At 42.8% G+C, this 15972-nt stretch overlaps 1 protein-coding gene across 1 annotated transcript in view; it reads left to right on the top strand.

Annotated features, from left to right (window-relative positions):
- The first annotated feature begins 741 nt into the window (after positions 1 to 741).
- Positions 742 to 15972, top strand: part of LOC103178123 (doublesex- and mab-3-related transcription factor 1) — a 60447-nt gene continuing 45216 nt past the window's right edge. The window contains exon 1 of the mRNA XM_042345448.1: positions 742 to 793. Coding sequence (XP_042201382.1) covers positions 742 to 793 — 52 coding nt within the window. The remainder of the gene's footprint in view (positions 794 to 15972) is intronic.

Raw genomic sequence — 15972 nt, 5'->3', positions numbered from 1 at the left:
ATGGCTCGGGAGGGAAAGTGGAGAGGATAGGTCTGGGGCCCAGCTTTAGTTATCGAATGGCTCAACTGCAATTTTCAAAGATGTGATAATTATCATAAGAAATGTAGCAATTTTCGGACCAAGGTCTTTCTGCCTAGAGAAAACCTACAGTTTATGAAAATCCAGATTAGGTGATCAAGATTCAGAATTAATTTGCGAGCCTGACACATTTTAGATCAGTGGCACGCTCTGATGTCAGACACAATAACTTGCATTTACATAGTGCCCTTTATACGGGCAGTGTCTAGGTAAACAGGCGTGTGGAGTAAGGAAACTTGCCCAAGATTTCACCCTGCTGGGAATCGAACCCAGGTCTCTCACTTGCGAGGCAAGTGCTCTAACCACTGAGCTACATGACACAGGAAACGTGTATCAAGGCAGTGTTCAAAACTATATTCATTTTTGTTGTCTTGGCAATTTTCTCCTCTTTCCCTCTTGGATCCTCTGGTGACTCTTGCATTCATCGTAGCCATGAACAAGGAAGTGGGAGTGAGGAACAAGCAATTGGCTCAGAGTTAAGAGTGGAGGACACAGGCAGAAAAATGGGAATAGACGAGTTTGCAGAGGTAGGGAGTGACTTGATTGTGATAGGATCTAAAGCTTTGAATGAGGACCTTGAAGTCAATCTGTTGGAGCCAGTGGAGCCTGGGGGGTAATGGGCATGTAGAATCTGATGGAGGAGGGAATACTGTCTGCAGAGTTATGAATGAGTTATACCTGAAGGAGAGTGAAAGTATGGAGGAGAGCATTGGAGGTATGTAGCCTCGAGCTGATGAAAAGCATAATTGAGGGTTTTAGTTGGAGAGGCGGGAGATAGGGGTAAAGGCAGCAATGTTAAGGATTTCAGCAGCAAAATTCAATTAAAATTTGTTCACTTGAATCGTGCTCTGTGAAGGATAGCAAGTCCTGACACATCCACTATTTGTCACAGAGCGGGATGGGGTTTTGTTTAAAGGTCGTTTGTGTGTGACGGCAGGGCACAGTTCAGCAAACATGGGCTGCACCTTGTCTTTCAGTGGTAAAGTAGAAGATAAGGCGCCCAAACGCTACTGTGTGTGGGCCGATTGGTCCGCCAGCAGAGCGAGAGTTGTACTCCCCTGACGGACCCATTTTCACGGCCCAGCCTTGACTGACATTCAGACTGCAGTCCTTTACAGTGAGTGAGTTTCCTGGTTTATCGGCTACACTGTTGAATGGAATGGCATGTGGTAGTTAAGCACGTCGTCTCTGGGGGAGGGTGGGACGGGGAGGTGGGGAGCGCACACGGGATGCTGAGGAGATTACCAGGGTGAACCTATCCTGATTTGGAAACTTGCCTACTGTCAACTGATATGGAGTGGCATTGATAAGTGGGTATGGCAGGGAGAGGAGTTTGTAGCCCAACTTGTGGCACCCTATGGACTAAAGTACAATTTGCAGATAAGAAAACAGATAACACGGGGGAAATGAGTTGTGCAGCAAAAACAAACTGAAAACATTCACTCCAACATACTTGTCGTTCTTTGGTTGCCCACAGTCAACTTGAATTCTGTTGGGTCTTGTGCCGTTCTATCAAATCATCGGCCTATTAATAATCCTTGCATTTGATGTAGCACTTTTCACGTCTTCTAGACGTTACAAAGCGCTTCACAGAATATACTGTAAAGTGAATTGACTGTATATTTGTGGGCGAAATGTGCCAGCCAATACATACAGCAGTGTCCCACAAACAGTCGTGGATTGAAATGATCAATTTATTATTATTTTTTTTTCTTGAGGGATTATTATCAGGCTGTGGAGTAAGGAAACTTGCTCAAGGTTTCACCCTGCCGGGAATCAAACCCAGGTATCTTGCTTGCAAAGTGAGTGCTCTAACCACTGAGTTACAGGACTCCACTATTATATTAGTGGGGCAGAAAATGAGGTTTTAAAACCTGACTCCTGACAGTAACAACAGCTTGCATTTATATAGCATGCTTCACTTAGGGTAACATTGAAACACATCACAGATTGAATTGGATACTGAGCAAGGGAGGGGGGGAGTTGGGGTCGTGGGGGGAAGGTAGCCAATGGCAGGAGATAGTATTTGAGACGAGACTTAAAGGCAGAAAAAGAGGAGACGAGACAGACTCACGAGGGAATTCCAGAAGGTAGGGGCGTAGTGGAGACTTGGCCATTGATGGTGGTGCGGAGTGGGCAGGGGATATGCATCAGGTCCGAGTTCATTGAGCGGAGAGGGCAAATGGAGGAGTGGGGTAGGAGGAGATCAGTGAGATAAGGGGGTGCCAGTGAATGGATGAATTTGGAAGTGAGGGTGAGGACCTGGGCGATGTGGAGACTGGTGAGGATAGGGGTGATGGGTGCATAGCATTTGGTGCAAACAATGGAGTTTTGGACAAGTTGCAGGGGGAGACTAGTGAGGAATGCTTAACCACAAGTATATCATGGCAACCCATGGGAATTCTGCTCTAATAGGATCTACTTCCAGAATCAGGTTCACTTCTACCATGTCTGGGCAAGAGTTGTTCTTGTGACTCTGAGTCACTATTTATTAAATCCAGGCAATCCATCTTTTCCACTCCTCAGTGTAACATGTTGCTAACATATGCACTGATTGCAGTGATTAACTTAATAGTTTGTCTGCAAACCACAATCACTGCGCTTTACAGCAAATTCTGTGAAGCGCTTTGAGACGTCCTCCTAATGTGAGAAGGCACTATATAAGATGCAAAGATGTTTATTATTATTTATCTCAAGATAGAGTGACCTGACTGGCTTGTATATCTTGGTCTGCCAAATTTTAAGAAACTAGTAACCAAACATTTAACAAACTCTGGTGTGCGGGAAAACCTCCCTCTTACCTTCCTTCCCTGTTCCATGATCCGCATTATCTGTAAAGAGATTTGAGATATTCATCCTGCATGAAAGGTGCTGTCCTTAAGTGCGAATTGTGAAAATATAATAAGATTCAGTAGGTCAGAAAAATTGAGGAATTTCCCAATTGTGTAACTGCTACGATCTAACTATTCTTGCATTGCCATGTGCAATGTTTCTGGGTGAGGGATCGTTCTGTACAGTACTTGTTATGTGCTGGGCTTGGTCGGTGACCATGACATATCTAGGGGGAGGCGTACTGTATTCAGCAAGCCCGCGCACGTTCCATTTATATAAATCATCAGTTATTGTTTCCTGGGTCCCAGAGCACATTAAGCAGTGTGACAATACAATCCTTGAGAAAAGTTGGGAATCAGCATTTGACGTCTTCAAGGGTAATCGTGCTGCAGCCCCCAAACACTGATGCGGAACACAGTGTCTCTACCAGAGATTGACAGCGGCTCATGATTTGGCAAGTGTTTCCTACCCCACCCCCCCCCCCAACCGTGCAAAGCAGACTACTTCAGATCAGACGCATTTTAATTTCTATTTTAATTTCTGGTATCCAGTGAGCAAACAGCTCAGTTCATCCCTGTCTTCCTTCACTGTTGAATGTTCATTATGACTTCCTGGAATATAGTGGACCGAATTTTTGATGCCTTGTTAACTAACATGAATAATCCTTGCATTTGATGTGGCGCCTTATCATGTCTTCTAGATGTCTCAAAGCGCTTCACAGATTGTACAGTAAAGTGGAGTGATTGTATATTTTGTGGGTGAACATGGCAGCCAATTTGCGCACAGCAATGTCCCACAAACAGATATGAAGTGAGTGACCAATTTTATTAGGGAGTTTGTGGCCAAGACACCAGAGAAGCTCCCTCCTTCAAAGAGTGCCTGGGATTTTTAACTTCCATGTAAACAGGTCAAAGTAGCAAATATAAATAAAATAATAAATCAATAAATAATAATAAAGAAGGCTTCTTATCTGCACATATTGAGACAGGACCCATTGTAGTTTTGCAAAATACAAATTGGCTACTATGCTAACCAAAAGCTTCTGTCATCAGGAATTATTCTGTCACTATCTCTTTTTCTCTCACAGGTACAACTTTCGGTCTCAGCTTCTTTCTCTACCTTTCTATCTCTCTAGCTGATATTCCTTACCTGAAACCTAAAATTATTGAATAAATACACTTACCTGACTTACCCAGTTCACAGTCTGGCAAGGGCAAATTGCAGACCCAGGAAACGTGTGGACGACTGCACTTTTTGTTTGCCGAACAGAGTTTATTTTGCAGAGGTATATGTAACATGCTAGATACATGTAGCAGGCTTCTTCCCTCAACCTCCAATATCTTGATCAAGTGGACCATTATTTATGCGTGAGCTCCGGCAGTATTAGCACGTTATTGGACCAGGGTTTGGGGCATCGTAGCTGAGCCTGATCCTGTCCAGATATAATGAGAGCACATGCACACCTGCAAGGATTACTGAATAGTTATCAGAAGCAGGAACCCTAGTTGATCTTTTCCCCTCTAACCCAGGAGCACAAAGCCAATTTTGGTATCTCCAGTGACATTCTGGCTAAGTCATCACAGACCAGGGATTGAACCTGGGACATTGGAGTCTGTGTGGCTCAGCTACTCACTCAGTAAACTTGAAGAGCTATCATGAGAGCTAACAACTGAATTTGTGTTTGTTTTTTTAAATTCTGCACAGTATAACAACTACTGGATATGTAAAATGCAGCAATGTAAGACTAACAAACCATTTGAACCGCTCGATCAGTTTACTGCTATAGGAAACTGCTGACTTTGATCCAGAACCCTAGTGTCTTAATATATGTCTGTACTACAGTATTCACTATGCTTCTTTTTAATCTGATTATTGAATGGAGATTAGTTTCTGCAGCTCATGTCCAAATGAATGTCTAAAACTAGGGAGCACAAATATAGAAAAGCTACTAGTGGATCTAGTAGGGAATTTAAGAGGAGATTCTTGATTCAGAGGGTGGTGAGAATATCAAACTGACTGCTGGAAACTGGTTGAAACAGAAAGCAGGAAAGGATGCATACATGAAGGAGAACGGAATAGAGGGGTATGGGAGAGGGGATTGGGAGGGATGGACACTCATTTGAAGTATAACTATTAATATAACAACAACTTGCACTTAGATGCTACCCTGCCCTCCACGCAGAGCGCTTAATACAGACTAATTGAGCTTAATAGCCTGTTTCTGTCCTGTAACATTCTATGTAATTCTATAAAATGAAGCAATACTGAAGCATCTGGTCAAAGACAGGTGAGAATTGAACACTAATTTTACTTCTGCCTTTACCCATCCCACCTCCTTTACCCTCACCAGTACTTTTGTTTTGTCTAGTCAGGTTTTCTGTCTGACATAGAAACCCTTCACTATGCTTGAGTGTCCAAACCAAATTGGAAGTTCCACATATGCATGGAAATTGTCATCTTTCATCCTTCCCCACCCCCATACTTGAAATTATGTGAGGTTTTAACTATTAAGTCACTTCAGGGGACAAGTACTGGACCAATTGCACGATGTTTGAAAAGTGCTACAATGAGTTGCTTTGGAATGTTTGTTTGTTCATTTGATCAGATTTTTTAAAAATACAAAGAAAACTGCATTGCTTGCATTGCTCTATTCACTCAGACTGCTGTTCAGAGGTAGATTTGTTCACTGGAACCTAGATTGGAAAAAGAGAGTACTGAATGTTCCCACAGCATGACCAGTTGGCCGGAGGGCTGTTTCTTTCCTTTCTTGTGGTTTATCTCCTTTTGAGTCTAACTCGAGGAAGCGTTGCCTTATAATTCCTTTGGCTCTTGCGTTGTGCAGTGGATTTTTCTAAACAATCAGCACTGCAGTCAAACGGTTAACATTTGGACTGAAAAAGATCCACAGCCATAATTCAAAATGTAAAAATCTCCACGGTTGATCCATTTTCTTTTGTCTATTTAGTAGGGTACAGTGTTGGCCTGGTTCAGTTGGTACCATTCTCATCTCTGAATCAGAAGTTTGTGGGTTCAAGCCCCAGTCTGGACTTTAGGTCATAATCTCTGCTGACACTCCAATGTAGTGAAGGGGATGCTGCATTGTCAAAGATGGTGTCCTTTGACAAAATAAAATTGGTCATTGATCGCTTGCCTACAAATACTGTCACTAAACATGTTACAGTAAATTTTGTGAAGAGCTTTGAGATGTTTTGACGGTGTACTATATCTGATGCAAAGATTATTATAACAGTGGATCCCGAGCAAGTGCAACAGGCTCAAATCAAACCAAAAAAAAGGTTGCATGCACCTTAATGTATCCACAAGTGAGGATATCCTTATGTTGCTACAAGGCAGTCAGGATATAGGGTGGGCATTTGAGCACTTGCATGCAAAAAATAATGTATTTTGCAGGCACAGTGTTTTATCTCATCATCTCTCGGTTCTCTTTCCCTGGGTCAAGCATCCCCTGCCATGGGTGGGTGACCCACATCTGGGATAGCTGAATCTGGGCTCATCTTCACTGTGTGGAGGAACCTGGTCCATCTGTACTATGATGCGTCTGAAATTATTGTGACCACAGCAAAGTGAAGGATCCACCCTGGGTCCTACCACTCTGGGCAGTGCAGATCCCCATTGCACACAATACATGTCATTCAAATATACTGTGTACTGAACAACAGTTAGGGACAAGTTTGTAGCATTATTTTGCATCAGTAAAATTACTTAGTTATATTTGTGTGGGGTGCGGGAAGGATTAGTAGTTTTAAAAAAAGAACAAGGGAAAATTGTCGAGGATGTTGTGGAGAGAAGTCAGGGTAAGAGATCCAAACAGTGTGATCTGAACAGCAGAGACACAAACCAGGTTGCAAATGCTGGAACCAAGTGCGGCCAATATGTGCTTAATGCAGCATGTCACTACAACTACAACAATTTACATTTATTTAGTGCAGTAGTTGCCAACCTTTTTGGTCGTCCAAAAAATAAATTTTCTGGATTTCCTGCTGGAGACTCAGTCCAGTTGTGAGGTGCCAATAGCACAACTGTTTTATTAAGGAGCTTTTTTTCGACCCCATTAAGAGTACAAAGAGCATTGTGTTCTTTGGAGTGAATGTTGGCTGATCGATGGCAAGCTGGGAATGAGTGAGTTATAGGTAGGAATCTAATCCAGGGCACCTCACACTGAAAAAGAGGGACAGAAACAATAGAATTCTGACTTTGTACTCGCTGAAAAATGTTTATTGTGACTCATAGATTCTTTTGCCATGTTTGTTTTTTTGATGAGACTTCAAACTGGGTCCCTTCTGCCTATTCACCTGGATGTTAAAAATCCCAAGGCACTATTCAAAAAGAAAAGGGAATTTCTTCTGGTGTTTTGGAGCACATTCGCCTCCCTCCCCCCAAAAAATATTGGTCATTCACTTCATGGCTGATTATGGGACATCGCTCTGCACAAATTGGCTGCTGTGTTCCCTACGAATAGTCAGTGTACTTTACAAAACCTTTGAAGCGTTTTAAGATGTTTTGATGTGATAAGATGGGATATCAAAATGCAAGGATTATTATAACTCCTGGAGCAGGTGAATTGACTGCTGTGGAAATATATTCGGCAGAGGTGACACAGCAATCATGATGTTAACAAAGTAAGTGGTTGACCACTCTATCCTCATCCACCGCCTCTTCTCTCACCTCAACCTTCACAATTCAGTCCTTGAATGGTTCAGATCGTACATCTCACGCTATCTCCACTTCGTGTCCACAAACAGTTTCTCTTCTCGCCCCTGCACTGTCTCGTGTGGCGTTCCTCAGGGCTTTAACCTTGGTTTCCCCCACCTTCACTATCTACATGCTCCTTCTTGGTAACAACATCCGCAGACATGAGGTCAACTTACACATGTATGCGGATGACACCCAACTGTACCTCTCTGCCTCCACCCTTGACATCAAGTCCTGGATGAGAGCTAACTTTCTTCAGTTGAACATCAACAAGACCAAGGCCCTCCTGATTGGCGCCCGTCAACTCCTCCACACCTCAGATGCTGACAGCATCACCATCCATTGGATGCACACTCCATCTTACTAAGCCAGCCCAAAACCTTGGCATCTGGTTTGACCCTCAACTATCCTTTCAACCCCACATCGTGCCATGACCTGCTCTGCCTTCCCCCACCTCTGCAACATCTCCCGGCTCCGCCACTGGCTCACACCGCAGGCCTGCGAAACCCTCATACACGCATTCATAACATCGAGGCTTGACTATGCAAACACCTTGCTTGTCGGCCTCCCCAACTTCTCCCTCCATAGGCTGCAGATCATCCAGGACTCTGTAGCCCGTGTACTGTCCCACACCAGGCTCCGTGACCCTATCACCCCCATCCTCGCCGGATACAGTTCAAGATCCTAGTCCTCATCTTCAAAGCCCTCCATGGTCTTGCTCCCCCCTACCTCTGCAACCTCCGAACTCCCTACCATCCTGCCCGCTCCCATTGCTCAGCGGGCTCTGGCCGCCTTCACATCCCCCGCCTCATCTGCCCCACCATTGCCAGGTGGGCCTTCTGCCACTCTGCCTCCATCCTCTGGAACCCAATCCTGCAGTCCCTCGCCCCCTCCCTTGCCTCCTTCAAGATCCATCTCAAGACCCTACTCTTTGACCGTGCTTTTGATCACCCTCCTTCCCCCCACTGCCCTCCACCCTCCCCAACCCTGACCCCCAGCTCGGGTCCAAAACACTGACTGTCCAGAGCCTTGGGACATGCTCCCGATGTGAAAGGCGCTATACAAATGTAATTTTGTTGTTGTTGTTGTTGTTGGTTAAAGCGCTACAAGGTGATGTAAAGTTTTAAGCGCCATGCATACAGTAAATCGTATAATCGCCTAAATCGTACATTCACCCAAGTCCCATTCAGCTTTGAGAAATTTCGACATATATTGCGGTATGAAAAGCTCTTTCCTTTAGCCTTAAACATCCTGTCTATAGATACTTGCAGTCACTACACTATACAGTAAATCGTATGAGGTGCTTTCAGACCTCCACCTGACATGAAAGATGCTATATCAAAGAAAAGGAATTTTTTTTATTCGTCCATGCAGTATCAACTGAAATTGTTCCAGGAGTGAATTAACTCTGAATGTAAAACATCAAGATTGGTGGACACTTGACAGGCTCCGAGAGACTATCCTGGGTGAAAGTTGCTTTAAAAATGCAAGTTGTTAAAATTTTTGTGGGGTTCATTAAGTGGTCAACATCTGAAGATCAGCAACCAAAATCATTTCCCCTTCAGAACAAAAGATAGTTAAATCCAAACTATTCAACCTTTCTATATCCACTGTAATAGCTTTTGTGATTTACTAAATGGTGAGAGCAGGCATTGTTAATTGGCTAGTATTGGAATAGCAAGGATCTGTCCGAATGAACTATCTCGGAGAGACAGCCTCTTATTTGCTGGTGGTTTGGTTTGCTTGTGTTTTCTCTTTCTCTTTTTAAACAATATGGCCCACATGCCAAACAATTGCACAGCCACAACGTAGCCGAGAGGTACTTGGCTCAACCGAGATGCCCGATTGTTCATTAAATTCAGATTAAATGAGATCAGCTTGGGATCATTGCCCTTAACAGAAGGAGAAGAAGAAGAAAATTGTCAGCCTGCCAACTTGCCTGAAAGGGAGCCCTGAAACAGACTAGAATTTCTCCCCTCAGTTTTTGGTTCCCTTTTTTGTTCGTAGACCTTTCCAATTGCTCATTGCTGAAGGGAGCTGGTGAACCAACGAGCATACTCACTGAGCTCAGCTCACCTGCGCCTGGACTGCCATTGACTCTCCAATAGCATTGAAACAAAATCCTCGTAAATATGTTCTTTTGGGTGGGATAGTGGGGACATCAAGCGGACTGGATAATAATAATCCTTGCATTTGATATAGCGCCTCATCACGTCTTCGAGATGTCTCAAAGTGCTTCACAGAATATACTGTAAAGTGAATTGACTGGATGCGGAGGTCACAGGAAGTTCAGTGGATAGCAAAGCTTATCGATTACTCTGTCTCACTGCCAGGCTATCACCTCGCTGAGAAAATAACTGAGGCTGTAGCAGAGGATCTAAGCTAATACGGCATGGGAGGGGAAGAAACTTGATGTGAGAAATGCAGAAAATAAAATAACCTTGACTGGTGTGGAGTATAAACATCAGCATGGACTTGTTAGGCCGCATGGCGTTTCCATGCTGCACTTTTTTCTATTAATCTATTTTTGTAGAGCAGATTGGTGACCCTCCTCCAAATTCACCGAACTGTGGATAACAGCCTAACATCCCTTTGCAGTTTGTGGGACGTTGCCGGTGCAGATTGGCTGCTGTATTCGTCTACATAACAAACGGTCACTATACTTCAAATAACACATTGTTTGAAGTGTTTTGCAACATTTCAAATGTGATAGGCACTGTTTCAAATACAAATGTTATATTTTACCAGCACACATTGCATAACAACGGTTTACGTTAGTTGGACTTGCTGTATAGTGCTAAAGATTCCTGTTTTATGTCTTTCATTATTTAATAAAAATTAATTTCAAAAGAGGGGGAAATCTTAGGCAGGTTTCGTTACTCCACACGCCTCTATTTACCTAGCAGTAAGTAGGACTTTAGTCGTTAGTCGACTTGTGGATCACTTCCCGGAATAATAAACCCTTCCCCCAAAAAATAATAATTTGGTCACTCAATCCACGACTGTTTGTGGGACACTGCTGTGTGCAATTGGCTGCTGCGTTTCACCCACAAAATAGAGAGAATCCACTTAACAATATATTCTGTGAAGCGCTTTGAGACATCTCGAAGATGTGATAAGGTGCTATATTAAATGCAAGATTATGATTATTAATACACATCTGGCCCTGAAAGTGCCTTCAATACTTTGACTTAAAGACCAATTATGCTCACAAAATTAGTCGGGGAATAAAGGGGTTTAATGTTTCATATACGCTTTGGCAGAAATTAGTAATTATTATAATAACCTTTGCATTTGATAGTGTCTGAATGTACTTCAAAGAGTTTTCTACAAAATGTAATGACTGCATACTTGCAGGCTAATGTAGCAGTCAATTTGGACCAGCAATGTCCAACCAATAACCATGAAGTGAAGGACCAATTTTTTTTCTCTCTTGGGGATTGCAAGCTGGGGCACTGGGAGAAATCCCTTCTCTTTCCGCATAGTGTTATGGGATCTTTAATGCCCACCTGAACAGGCAGACAGAACCTCATCCAAAGGACGACACATTGAACAAAGCAGCTCTCCCACAGCACTGCACTGGAGTGTCAGCCTGGACCATGAGCTCAAAGTTTTATGTTTTCCTTATGCTATGCTTTTGGGAGAGGGAAAGCCGAAGTTGTTGTATATTCAAGCTGAAAAAATCTGAAGGAATGGATGGATACACTCATAGGAGAAAAAAATTCACTACCTTGGCAACCGAAAAGGAAATTTGAAAAAGACCTGTCCCATCTCTCTTATCTGCCCTTTCCTTTTAACCAGTCATCACATTCCAGTTTGGAGTTATGTGAGTGCGGTAATAATTAATTATACCAGCCGAGTAATTTACCCAAAGTAAAATGTATTTATTTTGGGTTTATCATTATACATTACGGTAAAATTCAGCACAGTACAGTCTGAGGTCTGTTGTACGTACTTCTTTTAGAAGATACAGCACTGCTCGTTCCCCTTTTATAAGCCAATACAATGTTCCTGACTGCTTCACTGTACCTCATGTACTGGGCAGCGCACCAGCAGGACCATTGGTAGTCACTGCAAGCTGGCTGGGCGGTTCAGAGCTACACCTTTTTACCATCTGAAATTCGCCATGTTAAGATGTTGGTGAGCTTTGGGAATTTTCCAAATTTCTGCACCACCTTACAGTTTTTTATTCTTCTTCTTGAATTTGATATCATGTCAGGAGGATGTCTCAAAGCACTTCACAGGATATACTGTAAAGTGGAGTCACTGTGTATTTTGTGGGCCAGCGCAGTTAACCGTGTGGTTTTCAGACCTTAATCGCTCGCTACAGCTCAACGTCTCAAGGGTCTGGTAAGTGCAAGTCTGTCACCAGAGGGGCATTGTGGAAGAGAATGGCCAAACTAGAGTGATCGCACCAAAAGGAGGGATGTAATTGTCATCAGCATGAATTATAAACATTTCAGCACGAATCTCAGCTGAATTTCCTTTACAGCTTTCAAACCGCATTTCACCACGTGAAAGTAGGAAATAATACTATTGTTTTTTTATTTGCTGAAATGGTTACGGTGTAGCCTGGCATATTAAACGGAGGCAGTGGTCTTGCCCAGTCTGCCCCCATCATTGAGGTGCTCTCAACAGTGAGTTTGGGGGTTTGATCACCGACAGTTTCGAACTTCTTGATCGTGGATTGCCTTAATCCCTGAGTTGCCCACAAGATAGACTATACCTCAATGATTGCTCTACTGGCACAGTTAAACTGTACTGTTCAGTTTATTTTTAGGATGGGATGGATGTGATTGGCTGCATTTTGAACCCAGTGTTTGCACTGTGGCCAGTTTCCGCTTTCAGGCTGTATTTTATTAAACTATTTGAAAATTGATCTTGATGTTTTGTCACGTGTATCCATAGAACCATCAAAAATTACAACACAGGAAAAAAGCCTTTCGGTCCATCCTGCCTGTGCCGGCTCTCTAAAAGAAATCCATTCGGTTTCATTTACCAGCCTTTTTCCCATACCCCTGGAGATTGTTCTTTAAGTATTTATCTAGTTTCCTCTTGAAAGCTAATGTGGATCTTGTTTTGACCACCACAACAACAGCAAAATTACACATAGAGCGCCTTTCACTTTGGGAGGACGTCCCAAAGTGCTGAACAGTCAGGTGTCAGGGCCCGAGCATGAGGGAGGGGTGGTGTAGGGGTGAGGGAAGTTAGAGAGGTGGGACGGAAACCAAAGGCACAAACGGCAGGGAACGGAAACCTCCTAACCCTCCCCATTACAGAAGCTCCGTTCATAGGCAGTGGCTGATTGGGAACAAATTAGAATGAATTTTGCTGCTGAAGTTCAAGCTCTGTGGGGCTCATTATCAAATGCAAGGATTATTATTGTAACTCTTCCAAGACACTTAGTAATGGTTAAGCAAAAATGATTAAATAATAATTAAATAAAATCTAGAATTGAGAGTTTTTTTAAAAAAGAAAATATTAATAACTTTCTGCGCGTAATATGTTTCATATATATTTTAACCCCTCCGATCCCCATGCCTCTCGCACACATATACACATCATTTCATATATTCTTCAAGTTAATGTGACAGAAATGCAATAAATGGTGATGGCAATAAATTTCTGATGTCAAGAGATAATAAGCAGAATAATCCTTACATTTGATATCGCAGCTTCCACTGTTCAAAGCACTTCACAGGATTTTATTGTTAAGTGTAGTGATGATGTGTATTTTGAAGGTGAATTTGGCAGCAGATTTGTGCACAGCAATGTCCTACAAACAGCCATGAATAATGACCAATTTTATCTGTAGGAATTGTTGACCAGGGCAGTGGGAGGAACTCCCTTCTCTTTCTGAATAGTGATTTAGGATCTTCACGAACAGGCAGATTGGACTGCAGTTTAACATTTCATCCAAAGGAAAGCACCTCTGATAATGTGGTGCTCCTCCAGTAACTATTCGAGTGTCAGCCTAGAGCGTGAGTTCAGAGTCATGGTGTTGGTCTTATACTACACCATGCAAGGCATCATCTGGAGCCATTCGGAGAGCTACAGACTCCACTTACACCACTCTTGAGCTAGGCTGTCAACCTGGCTCAGTTGATAGCACACTCACCTCTTAGTGAGACTACTGAGCGTTCAAGCCCCAGGTCAGGACTTTGAACTCACTATGCAGGCTGACACTAATACATTGCTGGGGTAACCTCCATTGAATTGCCATCTGTTGATGAAACATTAAACTGAGGTCTCATCTGCCTGTTCACACGGATGTTTTAAAGATTAGATGGCACAGTTCAAAATCTCAATATCCTAGCCAAATTCCTCCAGATAAAGTTGGTCACTCAATTCTTGGGTGTTCGTTATATTTGTTTACAAATAAACTTAGAATTGTAAAATCCTGTAAAGAGCATTGGTAATTTTTGACGACATAATAAAGTGCAATATTGAATGCAAATATTATTAGTTTACATTATTCAGATTAGAAACTCAGCTTGTGGAGACTCTCAATCTACGCATTTATTACATCTAGACCTGTGGAGTCCTGTAGCTCAGTGGTTAGAGCACTCACCTCGCAAACGAGAGACCTGGGTTCGATTCCTGGCAGGGCACAACCTAAGTGAAATTTCTTTACTCCACATGTCTCTGTTTCCCTAGCAGTAAGTAGGAACCCGATTGTTAGTCAGTTGGCGGATCGCTTTTCCTGGGATAATAATTATAATGTCACTTCAATCCACGACTGTTTGTGGGACACTGCTGTGCACAATTGGCTGCCGCATTTCACCCACAAAGTATACAGTCAATTCACTTTCCAGTATGTTCTGTGAAGTGCTTTGGGATTTCTAGAAGATGTGATAAGGCGCTATATCAAATGCAAGGATTATTATTATTTAGGCTCGACTACCCCAACTCCCTGCCTTCAGCCTCTCTGCTCCCACCCTCTGGAACTCCATCACACAGTCTCTTTGCCTCACTCCCTCGCCCTTCAATGCAAGTCTCAAGACCCTCCTCTTCAACTGCGTCTTCGGTCACCCTCCTACCCCTACTCTCACTGCCCTCCACCCCTCCTGATCCCAATCCCCTGCTTGGGTCCAAATCTCTGACTGTCCAGCGCTTTGGGACATCCTCCCGATGTGAAATGGGCTACATAAACGTAATTTTTTGTTGTGCGGTGCACCAAGTGAGTATTGGGCTCGGCTGTAGTGCTGTCTGCTCTTACAGTTAAATACTCTGCCAACACTCAGTGCCCACGCACACGCATGTAAGTACCCTAAAAGCAGAGTGTAGAATTGGCCCACAGCATGAGTCAATACCTTTGGGTGAGAAGAAAAGTCAAAAAGTTGCGAACTCTTCATTGTGGTCTCGTAACTGACCCGGACAATGGTTTTCTGTGTAATCGGTAGCGTTGTGCTGCATAATTTGGTCTCAGTCCAGGATAAAAGATAGTACTATGGCTGGAATCAAGTGTACAGTATAATTGGGGAATTAGCTAGCAGTTTACAAAAGATTATTGAAAAGCAAGATAAAAATATGTTCGCGGCAGAGCTTGAGCGAGTGAGAATGAGCCTCTGTGTTTCATGCTGCTGATCTATACTCTCCTTCAAAGTTGACCTCAACTTGGTTCGGACATCCAAAGTTTTCAGTTCAGATTTGTCCTGACAAGAAGTGGAAAAGTCACAGCGGGTTCATCAAAATTGCAGACCTTTATGAGGCTGGTAGAGAAATACAGTTCAGCCCTGAGCTGACATTATAGTTTCAGAATTCCAAACAGTCCCAGGCTTTAAGGCCATTTAAGATTGCACAGAATTGTGGAAAATTGCTAAATTATGAAGTCTGTTTTCTGCTGTTCTTTTTAAAATAAAGTCTCCAATTTAAGATTGAATTGAAGAATTTTCCATATTCCAGCGTAAATTTTAAGATGCGATACTTTCACTCTTTTAGACGAGTTGGAATTTCAGGCCTATAACTCAGCAGGTTTTACAGGCAGCCCCGAGGAGAATTGATGTTTACATAAATAAAAATTGATGTTCCCCTACAAATACAGTCACTACATTTTACAGCAAGGCTCTTTGAGATGTTACGACAATGTGAAAAGGCTCCATAATCAAATGCAAGGATTATTATTATATACAGGATGATGTCTATTCTGTATTAATCACGACTAGCATTTAGTTCCTTCTTTAGTTTCTTAGCAATAATAGTAATCATACTCACATTTGATACAGTGTCTTTTCACTCATAACACCTCACATATAATCTGGTGATTGATCTCATAATAATAATCCTTGTATTTGATAGAGCGCCTTATCACGTCTTCAAGATGTCTCGAAGCGCTTCACAGAATATACT

Source organism: Callorhinchus milii, unplaced genomic scaffold, assembly GCF_018977255.1.
Source record: "Callorhinchus milii isolate IMCB2004 unplaced genomic scaffold, IMCB_Cmil_1.0 Scaffold48, whole genome shotgun sequence".
In the NCBI taxonomy this organism is placed as follows: domain Eukaryota; kingdom Metazoa; phylum Chordata; class Chondrichthyes; order Chimaeriformes; family Callorhinchidae; genus Callorhinchus; species Callorhinchus milii.
The sequence above is the reverse complement of the archived record's forward strand: the minus strand, read 5'-3'. Positions and strand labels throughout refer to the sequence as shown.